At 36.2% G+C, this 17,823-nt stretch overlaps 3 protein-coding genes across 4 annotated transcripts; 1 reads left to right on the top strand and 2 right to left on the bottom strand.

The window, feature by feature from the left end:
• Nucleotides 1-712: 712 nt before the first annotated feature.
• Nucleotides 713-2,969, bottom strand: LOC117929964. Its single transcript, XM_034850409.1, has 7 exons — nucleotides 2,936-2,969; nucleotides 1,932-2,179; nucleotides 1,770-1,841; nucleotides 1,580-1,659; nucleotides 1,354-1,477; nucleotides 1,159-1,239; nucleotides 713-832 (listed from the first exon to the last, which is right to left on the bottom strand). Exons 1-7 carry the CDS (start codon nucleotides 2,967-2,969, stop codon nucleotides 713-715), a joined length of 759 nt encoding a protein of 252 aa, XP_034706300.1.
• A 3,657-nt stretch (nucleotides 2,970-6,626) lies between these two features.
• LOC117929982 (thioredoxin H2-like) lies at nucleotides 6,627-7,455 on the top strand. The gene is made up of 3 exons (XM_034850431.1): nucleotides 6,627-6,813; nucleotides 6,909-7,031; nucleotides 7,123-7,455. Exons 1-3 carry the CDS (start codon nucleotides 6,670-6,672, stop codon nucleotides 7,264-7,266), a joined length of 411 nt encoding a protein of 136 aa, XP_034706322.1. The 5' UTR covers nucleotides 6,627-6,669; the 3' UTR covers nucleotides 7,267-7,455.
• Nucleotides 7,456-8,030: 575 nt separating this feature from the next.
• Nucleotides 8,031-17,442, bottom strand: LOC117929981 (ATPase 4, plasma membrane-type-like). 2 transcript variants are annotated; one of them, XM_034850430.1, is made up of 22 exons: nucleotides 17,265-17,442; nucleotides 17,093-17,163; nucleotides 16,860-16,979; nucleotides 16,491-16,589; nucleotides 16,062-16,199; nucleotides 15,752-15,886; nucleotides 15,473-15,652; nucleotides 14,944-15,150; nucleotides 14,747-14,866; nucleotides 14,535-14,654; nucleotides 14,223-14,345; nucleotides 14,033-14,137; nucleotides 13,784-13,928; nucleotides 12,180-12,344; nucleotides 11,677-11,915; nucleotides 11,230-11,262; nucleotides 11,031-11,112; nucleotides 10,730-10,890; nucleotides 9,665-9,850; nucleotides 9,387-9,569; nucleotides 9,128-9,303; nucleotides 8,031-8,403 (listed from the first exon to the last, which is right to left on the bottom strand). In XM_034850430.1, the coding sequence occupies exons 2-22, from the start codon at nucleotides 17,144-17,146 to the stop codon at nucleotides 8,307-8,309; spliced, it is 2,868 nt and encodes a 955-aa protein (XP_034706321.1). In that variant the 5' UTR covers nucleotides 17,147-17,163; nucleotides 17,265-17,442; the 3' UTR covers nucleotides 8,031-8,306. The 2 variants fall into 2 exon arrangements, with proteins under 2 accessions (XP_034706321.1, XP_034706320.1); XM_034850429.1 differs by having other exon boundaries at nucleotides 17,261-17,442.
• Between the last annotated feature and the right edge of the window lie 381 nt (nucleotides 17,443-17,823).

The following is a 17,823-nucleotide window of genomic DNA, read 5'->3' on the forward strand; positions in this document are numbered from 1 at the left end:
CTGTCAACCAAATATAGTATACAATTGCAAATTCATTAACAAGAGGATTGCTGTCAAAGACATTTAATGAATATGTCGAAAAAATGGACATTATTGGGTACTGTTATTGACATTGTGTTATTATTTTATGTTCTAAGCTTATTTAAATGTTGTTTCTAATACATATTTAAATATCATGTTTTTTATCGTTAGTATATACATGAATGAATCATGTGAGTTTTAATAAGATTTGCCTTTAACAAAGACATTATTATTGGATCATTGTGATATGTTTCATTACAAGTCATGTTAAGTTTAAAATTAAATATTATGATACAGAGGAGGGATAATATCGAGATAATGGCATATGACCGTTGTAATCCTTATTAGTTTTTGTTTAATAATGATTTATAATGTTACCAATATAAGAAATGATTTAACTTATTCTATGCATATTATGCTTCGTTCTTAAACTATAATAATCCTACATGGGTTAAGGGGGAGAATGTTAGAAAGATAATTATTTTCTTTCTGTCAAACAACATATGTCAAACTAAAAAGGTCAAGAAAGAGAAACCAAGTTTTTTTTTTTTCTAAATTTGTTATTCTCTACAAAAAAATTTCTCTTCAAGATCAATCTCATATATGTTTTCTTGACTATTTATTTTATCTGTTACAATCATAAAATTCTAAGACTTAGGAATTAGGGTTATGCATAATTGTTCTGCATAAATTAAACAAATGGTAGCAAAATACTTCCATTTTCAATGTCCAAGTCATTCTCTCTTAGCTCCACTTCCCTTCTACCAGACTGCAACCTCATAGCTTCTATGGGCAGGCTTCTTCTCCCCTCCTGATACATAAATATTTATGAAAGCGATTAGAATTTGCTCAAAAAACCGTTATATATAAAAATATATATGCACTGAAAAAAGTGGTAAGGACTCACAAATCTCTGTTTTAGCTTAACTAGGAAGCTTATGGCCCATATCAGAGCATAGGAAGGGAGAAGGAACTCCATCGATCGCCCCAGAAACCCCTGTTAAAGTTAAGCTAAGCTATTATAATAAGGAAGAGATTTAAATTTCCAAATTGGGTGAGGGATAGAAAGCAGAAGCAAGCATATGCACACGAGCAATGTGTTTTAATGGGAAAGGATGATAAGTTTTCAGACTTTACCTTGATGGAAAATGAGACATATCCGTCATGAATACGTCCCGAGATGGGAGCAGCATTCCCCAGTAGGATCGAAGCTGTTACCTGCCAGGAAAATTAAATTAACTAGAGATTATTCCAACATAGAAACATGAACAAGTTGTCCCAAAATGCATTTTCATAGCAAAATTTAATGTATATGATTATATAAGGACTTACAATCAGGAGTAGCGTCTGGCATAGAGAAGTCATGCGGGCAGTTATAGCAGCACAATCCGGCTCCAGTACATTAATGCCTGTGTCACCTCCCTGATCATTTAAATGATCATCGCTTTCTTCATCACTGATCATAATTCATTATGCAAATGCCGAAGAACCATTATACAGAGCTTATTAAGATCTGGGAGCTGTGGAATCATATAATAAAGATTGAATATGTACTCACCTGATATTAATGGCTGCATGATTTCGGAGACGAGTTGGTGGAGTTGGAAGTGGCGGGCAGGTGTAATTTGGTTGATACGTCTGCAGGTTAAAACCAGGAATGAACAACCTAATAATATTAAACCCAATTACTCATGTGGGTGGAAACTTGAGAAAATACTCCAAGTTCAGAATTTCAGAGGGTCGTATACCTGTTGGCATATTTCACAGACTATGCTTTTCTTCTCGTTGCACCACCTTTGGATGCATTTTCTATGGGCATACTGTAAAAGACATGGTATTTAATTTTCATTCAATCTAGAAAGTCATTCTATGGACAAGTAATTAGAACAAGAATGGAATAATATGTTTACCTTTAAGCTACCATTACAAGTACAAGGGGCCTCCATGTTTCCGGCGAGATCGTCTTCCTGACAAATGCGACATTCAGCTTTTATGCTGAATCCGTCCATTGCCCAGTTAGAGTAGAGCTCAGCTATCTGCTGGGAGGAGCCTTCTCCGGTTAGTCTTTTCTCCTCTTCTTTGTGCATATGTTCCAATGTGGCGGGTGTGAGGAGGCGGTTAGAGTAGAGTGCCAAGTGATCAGCCATCCTTCTCTGATCTGATTTAAGTTAATCAGTATCAATGAATCCAGTAATTTAAATGAGCGTGAATTCAAGACAATACAAGATAATCCATTATATCTAATATTTTCTTCTATATATGTTCTAAGTATTTGTATTTCCATAATAGAAATTTTCATATTAACAACCATTCCATGTTTATTTATTTAGCATATTAAACTTTTGTTGGAAAACAATACTAGATTTATTAGTTTCTAACCATTTTGTGTATGTCAATTAACAAATTCTTTTCATCAATTAAAAAAAAAAAAATTATAGTAAAATCACCCCTTGCGGCAAATATTAACATTCACTACAGTAAGTGGCGCCTATGGAGGGTGAAGATCCACGCCTAAAGATAAAATCGTTGCCTCCATATCTTATTGCTACAATAAAATTAGGTATAAGGGCAACCAAGAACCTTTTCTCCCACTATAAGTACCTGAATTAGAGAGGCGTATAGCTGCAGGTGTGTCAAACATTCAGCGGTGGTTATGTATGTGGCTGTCTTCATAGACCACTTTCAATGCGGGTTTTCGTTTTGGCCGCCTCCATAGAGTACTTTCAATGGGGATTTTGGTTATGGCCTCTCCATAGGTCTTATTTAATGGTGGTTTTGATGTGGCCGCCTCCATATATTATATTCAATGGTTGTTTTGGTTCAAGTCGCCTTCATAGAGTCCTTCAATTTGGTTTAGATACCTCCATAGGTCATATTTAATGGTGGTTTTAGTTTTGGGGCCTTCATGGAGTACCTTCAATGGTGGTCTTGGTTTTGGCGGCCTCCATAGGGCCCTCCATATATATACATTCAATAGCGGGTATGATTTTGGCCACCTTCATGGATCACTATTTTTTTTTAAAAAAAATAATTTTTAAAGCTCATCCAATCCACGTAAATCAATTAAAAAGCCCATATAACTCCTCCAGTGTAAATAATTCAGTGAATCTGAAGAAACTCCAAAAGATAAAAAGAGCGTAAGCCGGAAAATTCAAGCCATGGATAGAAGAAACAATCATTTTTACAAACTGAAACCAATTCACTGACACTCTTTGTGAATATGTAGTGAATTCAGTTATCATAGGATGAAGAAGAGTTTTCTGTTTGTGCAGAAGAAGAAGTTGGAGCAGAGGTTTAAGTTCCCCTCTTCACAAGCAGTTGCCTCTCTCTTTTTTCCTCACTGAGTTCATCTCATGCACAGCAGCAAGCAGACCCTGCAAAAATTATGCTTCTAAGCTTGAACTCAACAAGATGCCTAGGAATTTAAGAAAAATTTCAGGTGTCAACAAGTTCTTGATCAGATGCTTGGGTAATGCAAATGTGTCAATTTCTTTTTGGATGAAATGTGAGTGTATGAAAGGATTTATGCCAAAGTTCCAAAGCAATTGAGACATGGCAGATTGGTCTAATGGATGCATTCCTAGTATTCCACTGGATTGTCTAAAGGATTTGTAAATTCAGATATCACTAAAGAAAGCTTAGTGGTGAAAGAAAATTCATGCTAAGATTTAAGACTCCATTGAATTGTGTATCCGGCCTTACATCTCTCAATGTTTTTTGGGCTCATATCCTCATGCTTGCAGTGATATTTTAAACTCAAACATTTAACCATTTTCCCCAAAATAAAAAGAATTATTGGTTGAAAATAAAAAGATGGAAGATCACTCCACCCTAGAAGTAAAAGAAAGAATCTGTACCCATGAGATATAGCAAAATCTCTTCATCACCATTACAGTAATGTTCTAGGATTCAAATTCTATTCTGGAACCACTACAAATAATAGAAAATGTAGCAAGTTTCTCAAAACCAAATTCCTAATGACTTGAAGTAAATAAATTGGCATGCCATATTTGGTGTGAGTGATTAAGGGTTTAGTAAAAATAATTGTATTGAAACCATAGAACAAAATAATGCATGTACTTGTCACAACATTATTAATTAATTAATTACTAAGAAACCCACAGGATAGTGCAGATGCTCATTTGGTTGCAAAAAAACAAACAGAAGGAGCTAGGGAAAGTTACCCAATAGATGCCAAAAAACTTAGCAAGTGCCATTGCCAGGCTACCAGAGAACTTGTTTCTGGTACTGAATTGGTTGAGTCATATCATGTTTGACTGAGGTTGCCTTATTTTGGTTTGGCAGTCAGCATTTTACTAGAGATGGTATTTATTATGCTTCTGCTTGCATTAAGTGAGGAGAGATGACCAATTAGCCGCATTCGAAAGGCAAGGATATAGGAATATAACATCTTTGTTATGCATTTTCTGCATTTATTTCTTTCATGATTTTGATGTCATTTTGTTCTTGTTTTGGTTTTTCTTAGGTATTTTGTATACATTGTGTTGTTGTTGGGATGGTCACTTAGATCACTATGATCATGTACCCTATTCAGAACCAAGATCTTTTTCTTAGAATTGACAATGTTCCTATGCTTCTCATTGGAGGAATCTTAGCTCCTATTATAGAGCAACTAGAGATGAAAAAGGAAGACACTAAGAATTAGTAAATCCTACATATTTCAAGGGCATAGTAGGAAGTCTTTGTTATTTGACTTCTATCGTACCAAATATTATTTATAGAGTAAGAACTTTCGGTTGATTTACGGAAAAACCATATAAATCACCCTTACAAGTGGCAAAGCGAATTTTAAGGTATATAAGTGATACTCGTAATCATAGAATTTTCTACTCCTACTCAAGTTACGTCAATTTAGTGAGCTATACTGACTATGACTAGGGAGGTGATATAGAGACTAGAAATAGTACTATTATATATGTTTTTTTTTACTTGGAACAAAAGCATTCTCATAGTCATCAAAGAAGCAACAAATTATAACATTATCAACTACAAAAGTTGAGTACATGAAAGTTACTTCCTATGCATGTCAAACAGTTTGACTTTGTAGAATGCTTAGTAAATTAAAGTGTGAACAAAAGGGACCTACAAAAATTTTGTGTGATAATAAGTCTACTATTGCATTGACAAAGAATCTAATGTTTTATAGTAGAAGCAAATACATAAGCATCAAATTTCATTATATTAGGGAGCTCATGAAAAATGAAGAAATCGAACTTGAGTTTTGTAGATTATAAGATCAAAATACAGATATTTTTACAAAACCACTAAAGACGGATTGTGTTTGAGAAATTGAAGATGATGCTTGGTGTGATTAACTTTATAGCTTGGCTTAAGGGAGATTGTTAAAATTATAATCCGACTTAAAGTCAAATTAAAAGAATTTTAGGAATTTGAGAATTAAACATAAAGAATTATTATTTATTTAGGTTTCCTATGTTAATTAAGACTTTTGGTTTAATAGGGATTAAAGTGAGAGTGCAAGGATGATTAGTTTATTATAAATAAATTTGTTATTATATTAAATAATAGAATGCAATAAAGTATTATTTTAGCAAAAATATTATCAATATCCGATTGTGTGGGTTCCAATAACAATATGTAGAAGGGAAGTGGAGTTGGGAAAAAATTACTTGGAAATTGAATATGGGATTTTACACTAGTTCTAAGAGTCATTCTCAAATTGACAAGGGCAGAAAATATGTTCATCAATTAAAATGATGTTTTCTATTTTTTGTTCTTAAAAACAATAAAAATGATGTTTTTAAATAATATATTTTAATTATTTTCACTTGTTTTTTTTTAATGTTGTTTTAAAAATTAATTATACAAACATCTTTTGTAATAACAAAAAAAAAAATTCCATCAACTCTATAAAATTTAAGTTTTTTCTTCTTGTGAACCTTACTCGAAACTACTGACATCTGATATCTACACATTAAGAGGCTTAAGACAACATGTCTACACATGTCTCTCTAAACTAGGTCAACTTTTCTTTATTTCATTTTAATTTGTTTATTTCAATGTTCATTATTATTTAATTTATGTATTTAAATTTCTAAGTTTATGGAATAATTTCCTAACAATCTAAAGCAATTATCAAAAAGGAAAAAAAAAAAAAAAGAGTTGATTGTGAATTATTTAAAGGTAGATAGAAAGATGGTATTAAATTTAGTTTGATTCTTGATGCTCATTATTAGAATGAATTGATAGAGTTTAGTTGCTTAAAATGTGAACAATCTTTCATCATCTAATTTTGCCTAGTTGGAGGTTTTCTACTAAATTAAAAAACACAAATATTTGTATTATTTTATTATAAAGTTTAGGAAAACATGGGGTTTCAATTTCATGATATTTTGATATTGACGGCCCAAAGCCCACTTTCCGAAGTTGTTTTTTTTTTTTTTTTTTTTAATATCTAATTATTATTTATTATTTAAATTAAAAAGGAAAATAAAACAGGAGCAACTTGTAGTAGAAGGGAAACCGCGTAGCTCCTTCACAAAGGTGGGTCCTACGTTAGCAACACTCATGAAAATAATCGGAAATCACTTTATAAAAAAATAAAAATAAATAAATCCGCAGTATTTTAACGTGAAGAAGAGAGAGAGAGAAGGGCCAAGGGAGAAAATGGGAGCTGTGTTGTCGAATTTGTTGGGAGGAGGAGCTGCAGACGCATCAGATTCGGCTTTGGAGGGATCTGGAGTCAATGTATTTCACTCATCTGAGAGATGGTTGCTCCACTTCAATGCTTCCAAAGAATCCAGCCAATTGGTAACCCTAACCCTAATTTCAGTCTCTCTTTTTTTTTTTTAATCTTCTTTGTAATTTGGGGTTTGACGTTTAATGTGTGATTTGATTGGATGAAGATGGTGATTGACTTCGCTGCGACCTGGTGTGGGCCTTGCAAATTCATGGAGCCTGCTGTCAAGTCCATGGCTTCCAAGTACACCGACGTCGACTTCGTCAAGATCGATGTTGATGAGTTGTCTGTATGTCTATGCAAACTCCACATCTCTATGGATGATGATTATGATGATGTGTTTGGATTCTGAATTTTGATTCATTTCTTTGCGATAATAGGATGTGGCGCAGGAGTTTGCTGTGCAGGCCATGCCGACGTTTGTGTTGTTGAAACGAGGGAAGGAAGTGGAAAGGGTGATCGGGGCCAAGAAGGATGAGCTGGAGAAGAAGATTCAGAAACACAGGGCAGTTTCCAATGCTTAAATTTTTATTTTTATTTTGGAATAAGCTGTGAATTATGTCACCAAAAGTTCTACGCTCTAGCCCTGTCTTTATACCTCCTGAATTGGCATAGATGAATGTTTTATGAATGTGAATGCTTCTTTTGCATTTCTTCGTGGGTTTGCTTTGATCAAATGATTCGATGGTTATATACCTTTTTATTTTATGGTATTATTTTGTTGGGATGGCCCTGAATACAGTTCTAATGGAGATTATTTTCAGAACCCACAAAAGAAAGATGGAAAATTCTGCATTTGTTAACGAGAGATTTTACTTTTCTGAAACTGGGGAATGCATGGAATGCATATATGACTAGTAGTTCTTGATAAAAGCCAGTAAGTAAATTTTTTAATTCAATTCCTTAGCCTTCTTAGTTCAAGTAAAATCCAACACTAGGCATACGCCTTGGGATTTAGTCCATCTTTTGGCCTGTAGAACCCGAACCCTATAATGGGGAAGCAGAGAAGCAGAATGGTATAAGTGGTCCGACTCCCCTCTCATTATATTTCCTGTATGCGTTAGTTTGCCTCTTTTGGAGCTTCAGCATGCATTCACATTCTTTACTTATCAAGACGGAAAATAAAAGTGAGACTCCAACTCCAGTCTTTTGGCTTTTAGGCTAAGCCAAGAGACTGATTCCAAAGGCTCTTACAATTTCCAATCAATGTGTAGTGCATATCTACTGGTGTCTGATCCATTCAAGTCATGAATTTCAAGCCCTGAACCTGAACTGTCCTCAAGCTCCATAGGAATTACATGCAGACACAATATTACATACTCCATGATACTAGGAACACCAGAAGAGAGGGGGGAGGAGTGAAGAAGGGCCACCAATTTTATTTAAAAAAAAGAGGGAAAAGAAAGGTGCTGATAATGCAAGCATGGCATATCCAAATGGAAGTACTTGTCTTAAAAGTGCCGGAGGACAAACTAATAGAGATGGGTCACAGTACATTAGGATGATAAGTTACGGTTTTTTACACAAGCCCTAGCAAAATTATAGGCACCGCTGATCTCCTTCATCAAACCGTATATGCTTGCTGAATTGTGTTTATATCAAGGCCCTTCAGCCTCACCACGGATTCGACATGGCCCTTGAGTGTATGCAGTTCTCTCAGCCTGCAAGAAACAAAGTTAAAATGGAAACATGTCAGACAATGCATCCTCCTGTGAAAACATTTCAGTCTCCAATCCTGCACGTAACCATCATCTTGAAAAGTATACCATCTTAAAAGCTCCTACAAGCTCCATTCCTAGTTAGAAGTTTGCAGACTTATGCATTAGCACAGTAGTATCATGGTAAAATTAACCATGTTCAAAATTTCCTGGTCATGAGCTAACTCTCCCTTTTCCCCGAGTCCAGAAGAATTTTAAATTATCAAAACAGTATTGAAGCAATCAATCATTCACTTGTTGATTCAACCTGCAAAATGATTTACAGCTTCTCTGTGTCTATTCACAGCCCTCACAGGGTTATTTTCAAGCAGTGACAATATATATGATATGCAATTTAATTTGCATAAGATTAGTGGTAATCCAATATGGAGGCGCTCTATTCCTCCCACGAAGTAGGCGGATGTGATGATTTACTTCACAGGTAAGGTCTCCAGTTTGAGTAAAATACAAATACCAACCTTGGATCCTCAGACCTAGAAAACTGAAGCAGAGGTTTCTTCTAAAGAATCCCATACAACCAATTTAAGTAATCTTTAATTTAGTTTTATATAAGTGAAACCAAACAAAAACGAGAACAAAGTCTTGCTATAGGTTTAGTATGGTTCACAAGAACAATTGTTTTTACTGTCAAAGTAAAATAAGTTCATTGTTAAAATAAATGTGTTACCTTGCAATCTCAGCTCGCCGTTTTGCCTCTTCAGCCATCTGATTAAGCTCTGTGATATTGTGGTCAGTGAACATCTTGGTCTCAGGTGGGTGCAGCCCATGGAGGGTCCTCTGTGCAAGTGCCCATTTAAGCTCACGTGCTTCCTTTCCAAAATCCTTTTTCCTTGTGAATGCAATCTGCAAAAGAGAGTTCCATTACAAACGGTCAGCTATCAGTTCCACCGGCTAGATTAATTCTTTTCAACCATTTCCATTCATACCCTTTGCTCGATAACAAGATCCCAAGCTTTCCCACTCAGGGCATAGCGGATAATAAACTTTATAAAATCTAGTGGGATGTAGCAGACAAGGTTGTAAAGCCAAATCACACCGGCCCAACCCCATCCAATTCCTTCAATAGCAGCAAAGCTCCAATTTGCATAGACAGCAATCAGCGTAGCAATCTGCTTGCAAAAAATAAGAAAGAAGACCAAAGGATGTTTACTTGTATAATCAAAGGCACTTGTGCAGAGTTGCAGGATAAAATCAGGTCACTCACCAGCTGTGCAATAACAAAAGCCACTACAAGTAGAAGGCCAGGACGCTCAATGAAAGACCAACTCCTGGCTCGTGTCACAAATATAAGGGCCTGACTAATGATACTCACTTGTAGATACACAGCTGAGGCAAGTTTTCTTATGTCATCCCTATCTTTTATCTGAAGGCTTGAAACATTAAACACACGCTGGAAATTTATGTAGTGTTAGTTCCAGAAAAGAATATAAGGTCAGTAGTATTGTCATTGTCAGGAAACTAGCACACCATTCATAGAGCAGACAAATTCAACATCTAGCCTGGACAAGGGAAAACGTATTCAAATGGATAAAAGTAGAGAAAAATAGTCATTTAAACATATGATGTTGCTAACTTTATAGGAAAATATCATTCCACACCGTAGGGCCTGCCCACTATATATGATGCAATAGTTTGAAAGCATATACAACTTACCTAGTCTACTTATATTTCCCTTCTTGATGAAACCATAACCAATTTAATTTATTGAAAAGGATGGACGTGTTTTATGGTTGAAATGTGAAATGGGATACATGGAAATTAGAAAATATAAAACTGTGGAACCAGGCTTGTGAATCCAGAGACTCAGAACATGCAACAATATAGGCACAGGCTGACTAAATTTAGGAAGGACAAAGATAACATGGAAAGGGACAACTACTTTGTAAAGAGGACCAAACTATAGCTTCAAACAACCAATTGCTTTCTCTGGTACGTATAGAAGGATTTAAAAGGTGAGGGGGATAATGATAAGGGGAATAAAGGTAAGAAAAGAGTTGAATTCTTGGAATTTAGATGGGGGATATCATGATAGGTAGAGTGGAACAGTGAAACAAGATCTTTTCAGACAGTCCAACAATGGTGGATTGCAAGTGGATAATTTAGATTATGATAACGACTAAAACAAATTTTAGCTTGACAAAATCAAATTATGCACCATTCAAAGACCCAGAAACCAGCAAAACCAAGCTGATGACTAAACAATCATATAGCTATGCTATGCCATTCGAAAGGTTTGGTGATTTTCCACTACAAAGATAAATTTTCTTACGGGAAAGAAGTCAGTCTCGTATGCTGCCCAAAAGAAAATGACTGTCATCATTGCCAAGTAACTACCAAGAACAACTCCAGTTGCAAAAATCTCAGCCAGCTTCCAGCTGTCTGGCAGAGGAGATGGTTTCACCCTATCCTTTGATATTGTCATAATAGTACCTGGATGTCAAAGAGCTAGTAACTAGAAGCAAAAGTTTTTTGAGGTTGAGAGAAACAAAAAATGAAAGCGCGTAATAAGATGAAATCTAAGTTTAGCAAAGTGCATGATTTAATCTTTTTGGTAAAAGAAAAATACAAACCATCATTAAGAATAGCAATGATCAGCACCATGAAGGGTGGAAAATCAAACCGCCATATGAGGGCCAGCAACATAAAACCAAGCTGTCACATTACACATAAGTGCTTAGATGGTAAAAAAAACACATGCCAAGGTGATGAGCCCAGCACTTAAGGGCTGGCTACCATACAAAATTTTGCCTAAAATTCCCACCAACTTACCACTATACGAATCGTAATGGAAACTGCATAAATCTGCAACAGGAAAATCGAAATAACATTAAGCATTTATGTGAAGAAAACCGATTAAGATGAACTTTAAAACTAGTCGCAATCTCTTTGAGGGCAAGGTATTGTTTGGTGATAGATGGAATGTGCAGGACTTGATGACAATAAAATGTCTTTTGATGTTTCTTTGCAATCCTTCCCCACCTTTTCTCCAAATCTACCAACACACAAATAAGCCTTCAATCCTATAGAATTGGGCACTTTCTCCTACATCAGGCATTAGAAGCATTGTAGCAATGCCCAGTTGGAAGATCTTCAAGTGAAAATTTTCTGGATTTTCTGTGTGCTGTGGGGTGGAAGGGAATGCCTAACACAAATATCACCTGCCCTCTTGTGAAATTATCAAATGTTGAACCACATTTTCATGGAATGTAGCCTGACCGTGTAATTTTTCATCCTCTGGAAAATTGCACGACTAGTTAGTACAGCACTAATGATAACGCTAAGGCCAGGTTCTGTCAGGACAATGTCAGAAGCACTTCGTGCTGCATCAGTTGCATCAGCAACAGCTATGCCAATGTCAGCCTTTTTAAGTGCAGGAGCATCATTAACTCCATCGCCGGTCATCCCACACACATGTTTCCTAGCTTGCAAACGCTTTACAATCTCATACTTGTGCTCTGTACCAGCAGAGGAACTAAGGTCAAATCAAATACAAACAGCTGAAGCACATTCAACAATAACAATTCTTACATCAGAAAGAATAGTAACCACTAGCCTTGAGGCAGTGGTAATGAAAATACTTCATCCATAGAGGAGTTCAAGGGGTCAAATGTTCTGCCCTGAGAAGCTTAAAGTGGTTGTTGTGGGATCCTAGCCTAGGTTACAAAGAGTAGAACTAAACACAACCCCCCAAAAAAGGAAGTCAAAATAAGAAATAGTACCAGGGAAAACACCAGCAAAACCATCAGCCTTTTCGATCAGCTCATCAACTGGTAATGCAGCAATGGACTCGTCCTTGTTCTGTCCTAGCAAAGCAGATGAAGGATACATATTGGTTCCCATTCCCAGACGGCGGCCTGTTTCCTTTGCTATGGCCAATTGATCACCTAATGGAAGTTGGCAAGGGACATTAGGCAAATAGAATATCAAACAAATAAACGAAATAACAGTCAATAAAAACAACGAAAAGTGAGAATAAAAAACTTTGTTAACATTATTCTAGATTTGGAGGATCCTGAAGGAATTTGTAGATGCCATATGAGAATAGAAACAGATGTACAAGAAGATCATCATGAGTCAATGTAATGACCATACATTGATGGAGCACTTGAGTTCAATAAGATCTGATATTTAATATAAAATAAAGGAAACAGCCATGGCAGCCAGTTTTTGAACCAACACAATCCAAACCCGATTAATACTTCAACTACGATCCACATACCCATTTTTTGGGGGAAAAAAGAAAGAAAGAAAGAAAGAAAGAAAGAAAGAAAAACCAAGTGCATTTCAGAACTGGTGGTAAATTCTATTATGAACTAGACAATAATAAAATTGTAGGCAAAAGGGAATGTGACTCACAGGCATGATCAATTGACAATAGGTAGATGCAATGATATAAGGAAAAACAGGTGTTTTAGAACTATTTAGAAAATAAAAGGGTCCGTTTGAAAACTGCTCTTGAAAACAGTTTTTTAACTTTGAAAACACATTTAGCCAATTTTTTTTAAAACAATTTTTTAAAAATTTGTTTTTAAAAGCAGGTTGTTTTTAACGATGATTTTTTGATAATTGCTTTCGAAAACATTGCCAAACAAATCTAAAATTGTTTAAATATTTTTTGTCTTCAAGTTATGGAATAAAAAGTTAGTATGGAGGACATTATAAAATGCCAACACCTAGTAGTTTGATAGGGGAACAGGAAACATAGAGGTGGCATCTTTGGGATTTGGGAAAACTTTTGCACATTCCTCTGCCCTACTCCTTTCTTTTATTTGTGTTTCTTCTTCCTAATTGCACACCATTTTCTAGCCTCGGCTTAAAAATGTATTTCATGCGTTCTCCAACACCACATAAATTAAGAGTCTATTTGGCAGTGCTTTTAGAAAACATTGCCAGCATAAAAAACATTTCTAAAGAAAAATAAAGTGTTTAGCAAAATTTAAAAAACACCTTAAAAAGTTAAAACATTACTTGTAGTGCTTCTTAAAGAAACACTTGAGAAGTGATTCTTTCAAAAACACTTTTTCAAAAAGCACTTCAATAAAAAAGACTTCAAGTAGAAATACTCTCAAACACACTCTAAGTTATCCCAAGTTGCATTCCATCTGGAAGCGATTTCATATAACCAAATACATCCAAAAGATAAGGTACTATTTCATCTATAGTGGCATGCATCAAAAGGATGTTGTAGTACTAAATCTAATGGATAAAGTTAAGTTTCCTTTCACATTTCTTCTAGCAGAGGCAATTCCATTTGTGTATAAGTATTGATTGTGAGTCTCCAACTGCAAAATAATAACAGATGATATTTTAGAGACATGCAAACCTGTGATCATTTTCACATTAACCCCAAGATTCAAAGCCCTCCTTATTGTATCTGCACTGTCATGTCTAGGTGGGTCGAAGAGAGGCATGAGGCCAACAAATTGCCATAAACCTCCCAAGCTCTCTTTCCTTCCATCAGGAACTTCCTATACAACAATATCGAACACAGCCCAGAAATAAAAATGTTAAGTAAAGCACACACTGATTTGAGTAGATTATAGAACCAGCAAAGAATAACAAGATATGGTACCTGGTATGCCACTGCAAGAGATCGCAACCCCCTATCTGCAAACTTATCGATCACAGCATGAACTCTGCGTTCTATTTCTGACTTGTTGTGTGCGAGATTCAGAATCTAATGATCGTATCAGATGCAAAATCATGAAAAAAGGACATAGCACTCTAGAGACACCAAGACAAATGGTGAATGAAAATTGTACCTGCTCTGGTGCACCTTTGCTGACCCGATGCATTTTTCCTTGGCCATCAATATATGTAAGAGCTGTTCGCTTATCAGTTGGGTTAAATGGAAGGAAGTGAACCTCTTGAATACCAGCCCGTGCCTTATTGAGTGGGCCAGAATAGAAACAAGGAAACCATAATGAATATAAGAATCAACATCAGAATGTAATACACAAGCAAAATTTTCTTATTATTCTGAGTGCCCTATCTCAAGCATTATATCAATAAACAAATACTCCTCTGCTCTCCCAGCATAATAATGAGAGAATTCTTTTAATCAATTCATATACCTCCCTAGGATCAGCCAACATCCCCACTATAGCAGTGTCTATTGCATCTTGGTTTTCCAATCGTGAAGCTCGAGCTGCCATCAAAATAACAGTATCTGGGTCTACTCCTTTACCAAAAACCTATGTGGATACATCCAGGACAAAGGTTGGCACAGGCATTGCAGTTGGGAAGTTAGACACGCAATGATGAACCACGGTAACATGCAACTAACCTCGATAAGGTTCCTGTCAACTGTTAGCTTGTTCAATGTCAAAGTTCCAGTTTTGTCACTGCAAAGTACATCCATGCCTGCCATTTCTTCTATTGCTGTCATTCTTTTTGTGATAGCACCCTGAAATGATTTACAAAAGATTAGGATGCCTTAGAACACATTAGATAGAATAATAGCATCAGAGCACTCATACAAACCTGCTGAGACAAGCGATGGGACCCAATTGCCATTGTCACAGATAAAACTGTGGGCATTGCAATGGGAATTCCTCCAATAAGAAGCACCAGGAGATTGTCAATTCCTGGACGATACTTCCGGTGTTGAATGGGGAACATGACAATGATCTCTATTACCATACCCACAGCAATAGAACATATACAAAAATTCCCAATAGCAGTCAAGACCTGTTAATCAATGAGAAATAACATGGAAAGGGTCAATCCATTTTTGAGAAAGATGTATGAGTCAGAAACATTGATCAGGACATCAAAAAGACAAGTGGACTTGTAGAAGCAAGAAACAAAAATGGCAATGATAAAGCACACATTGTAAATTCCTTTCTCTATGTCTCAATTTCCCCTAAGATGGCTACTTCTCCATCATTCTTGCATTAGCCAAAATTTTTAGAGTGCATTTCCATTTACCTTTTCTTGTAATTCCCATTATCCCTTTTTCCTTCTCCACCAAAGTTTTTAAGTGAAGGATTTTCCTTTCATAACCCCTCACCTTTTGGAAATGCCCAACTTGATTTGTGGTGTCAACGAGGTGAGCAGCCTTGCCAAAGAAGGTATGGACGCCTGTGGCAATTACCACTGCTTCAATCTCTCCTTGTTTACATGTAGAACCTGAATAAACACCATCACCAGGACCTTTGGTCACTGGAAGGGACTCGCCTGTAAGTGCAGACTGCAAAAGGCGAAGAGGAATCTTACCCAGACAGCTCAAATTAAACCTATTAATTTAATTTCAGCCAAAAAAAAGAAAAAAAATGATGGCTGCAAAGACCTGGTCAATTTTCATTGGATCGCCATCAAGAAGACGAGCATCTGCAGGAAGAATATCTCCAAGTTTAATACTGATTATATCACCGGGAACAAGAATGGCTGCATCCTCCTCACTCCATTTTCCATCTCGAAGGACCTGCCATGATTTCATTTCAGATGATATCAAAATTCAAGACTGACAGCATAAAGTTAAATTCATATCAATTTATATCATAATCCTATGGTGGATTGCAGAAGATGTATACAACTCATAGCAACAATTATGTCAAAAGGTCAAATCCCACTACAATTCATAGACCTTGATCAAATACCTTAGCTTTGGGTGCAAGACGAGCCATGAGAGCAGCAGCAGCATTACCGGCATTGTTCTCTTCTATAAAACTTATTGTTGAATTGATGAAAAGCAGAGTAATAATTCCAACAAAATCTTGCCAATCAGGAGGTTTTCCCTGGAAAAACCAAATGCAGTACGAGTGAACAACACCAAAATCCTCCAGGAAAATTAGAGATGTTGATACAAACAATATTACTACTTGGTTTGGATGCAGAGAAAATGCAATTGGGTAACAAACCAAACGAATCTGCTGCCCCACTGAACCTTAAATAATCATTTATTTAGTTTTGTTATTATCTGAAAAGCAGAATAGAGTAGAGCATTCAAGTCCTATTTTCTTTTCTTGTCCAATCGGATTTCTCAGCAACCAAACAGGGGAAAAAAATGAATAAAATGCAGCACTAACTCCTCCATTGGCCAGCGCAATGGCCATGATAGCTGCCGCTTCCATGACCCATGAAAGAGGGTTCCACATAAACCCCAAAAACTTCAACACCTTGCTCTCCTGCAAAACCCAAAATCCCCCGAAACATCTCAGAGTCGCAGTCAGAACCAAACAAAAACCTCAAAAAGGTACTGTTCATTTCAACTGAAAGTAATTTCTGGAAGAGCATCGCGAGGAAAAACAATTACTTTCCAGGATCCGTACAAGAAACTTTTTCTCAGAACTCTTAAAGAAATTCATCTTGTCCTTTTCTAGAGAAAAAAAATTCCCGGAAAACAATTTCCGTTAAACCAAACAGAGAGACAAAACAAATCACGAGAGAGCAAGCACCTCCTTCTCCTCAAGCTTGTTGTGACCAAAAATGGCCAACCTCTCATTAGCAGCCTCCGTGGTGAGCCCATTGGCGTTACACCTCAAGTTCTGAAAAACCTCCTCTATGGGTATGTTCTCCTACACCAACCACCACAAAAAAAAAATCCAAATTCAACACAGACCCAGAAGCCAAAACACAAAAACAACAACCCCGACAACAGAAGCACAAAAGAAAAAGATCTGGGTTCAACCAAGTCCACCGCCTCCTTCAACACGGCCTCCAACACCTCTGGCTTGTCAGCCATCTCAGTTGCTCTGGGCTCTGAAAAAAGAGGAAAAAAAAACCAAGTACAGATTACAGCAGCCCAGCAACAAAAGCAAAAACAACACAGAGGAATCCAACAACCCAAAGGACGTACCAACCAATTCAGACTGGAAAGCCCTTCACAGTTTCTTCTACTTTATCTCTCCACCAGGTTTCTATGGCTTTCTCTTTCTGGGCAACAAACCAGCACACGAACGGTGTTTTCCTAGGGCACAGAAGGGTGTCAGAGTCCGAACTAGCAGTCAGAGAAGATCATGTACTTGGCGGGTACACTCTGTTTTTTTTTTTATATATTGAAATCATCCTTGCTTTTGTATTTATTCTTCTTTTATTTTTAATATTTTATCATCATTCGTCTTTTTCTCTTTCCAGAAAGGAAATTGCCTCAGCTGATTTACTCTTTGGGCCACTACCTTCTGGAATCTCCACAGATTCATGACTCGCTATTTTCTCTGCAAGTTAATTAATTCTTCCTATTTTGTTAAAAACAATCTAATTTTTTTTCCTAAAAAAAAGGGTAGGGGTTTGGTGGCACATTAATTTATCTGAGATCAAATATAATAATCTCATGTATCAAGACGCTTACTTCAAAATTTTCTACCATAGCAAAAATTCCCATATTAAATTTTCAATATTAATAATTAAAAATTCAATTTA

This window comes from Vitis riparia, chromosome 14, assembly GCF_004353265.1.
Source record: "Vitis riparia cultivar Riparia Gloire de Montpellier isolate 1030 chromosome 14, EGFV_Vit.rip_1.0, whole genome shotgun sequence".
NCBI lineage: Eukaryota > Viridiplantae > Streptophyta > Magnoliopsida > Vitales > Vitaceae > Vitis > Vitis riparia.

Coding starts and splice junctions, on each gene's coding strand:
- LOC117929964 (XM_034850409.1), bottom strand. CDS start 2,969: ATGGAGGCCGCCAAAACCAAGACCACCATTGAAG. Junction 2,180..2,935: donor AACCAAGACCACCATTGAAG/GTACTCCATGAA, acceptor AACTTAAATCAG/ATCAGAGAAGGATGGCTGAT. Junction 1,842..1,931: donor CTTGTAATGGTAGCTTAAAG/GTAAACATATTA, acceptor TGTCTTTTACAG/TATGCCCATAGAAAATGCAT.
- LOC117929982 (XM_034850431.1), top strand. CDS start 6,670: ATGGGAGCTGTGTTGTCGAATTTGTTGGGAGGAGGAGCTGCAGACGCA. Junction 6,814..6,908: donor CCAAAGAATCCAGCCAATTG/GTAACCCTAACC, acceptor GATTGGATGAAG/ATGGTGATTGACTTCGCTGC. Junction 7,032..7,122: donor TCGATGTTGATGAGTTGTCT/GTATGTCTATGC, acceptor TTGCGATAATAG/GATGTGGCGCAGGAGTTTGC.
- LOC117929981 (XM_034850430.1), bottom strand. CDS start 17,146: ATGGCTGACAAGCCAGAGGTGTTGGAGGCCGTGTTGAAGGAGGCGGTG. Junction 16,200..16,490: donor TTGCGCTGGCCAATGGAGGA/GTTAGTGCTGCA, acceptor TGGTTTTTCCAG/GGAAAACCTCCTGATTGGCA. Junction 15,887..16,061: donor GTCTTGCACCCAAAGCTAAG/GTATTTGATCAA, acceptor AAATCATGGCAG/GTCCTTCGAGATGGAAAATG.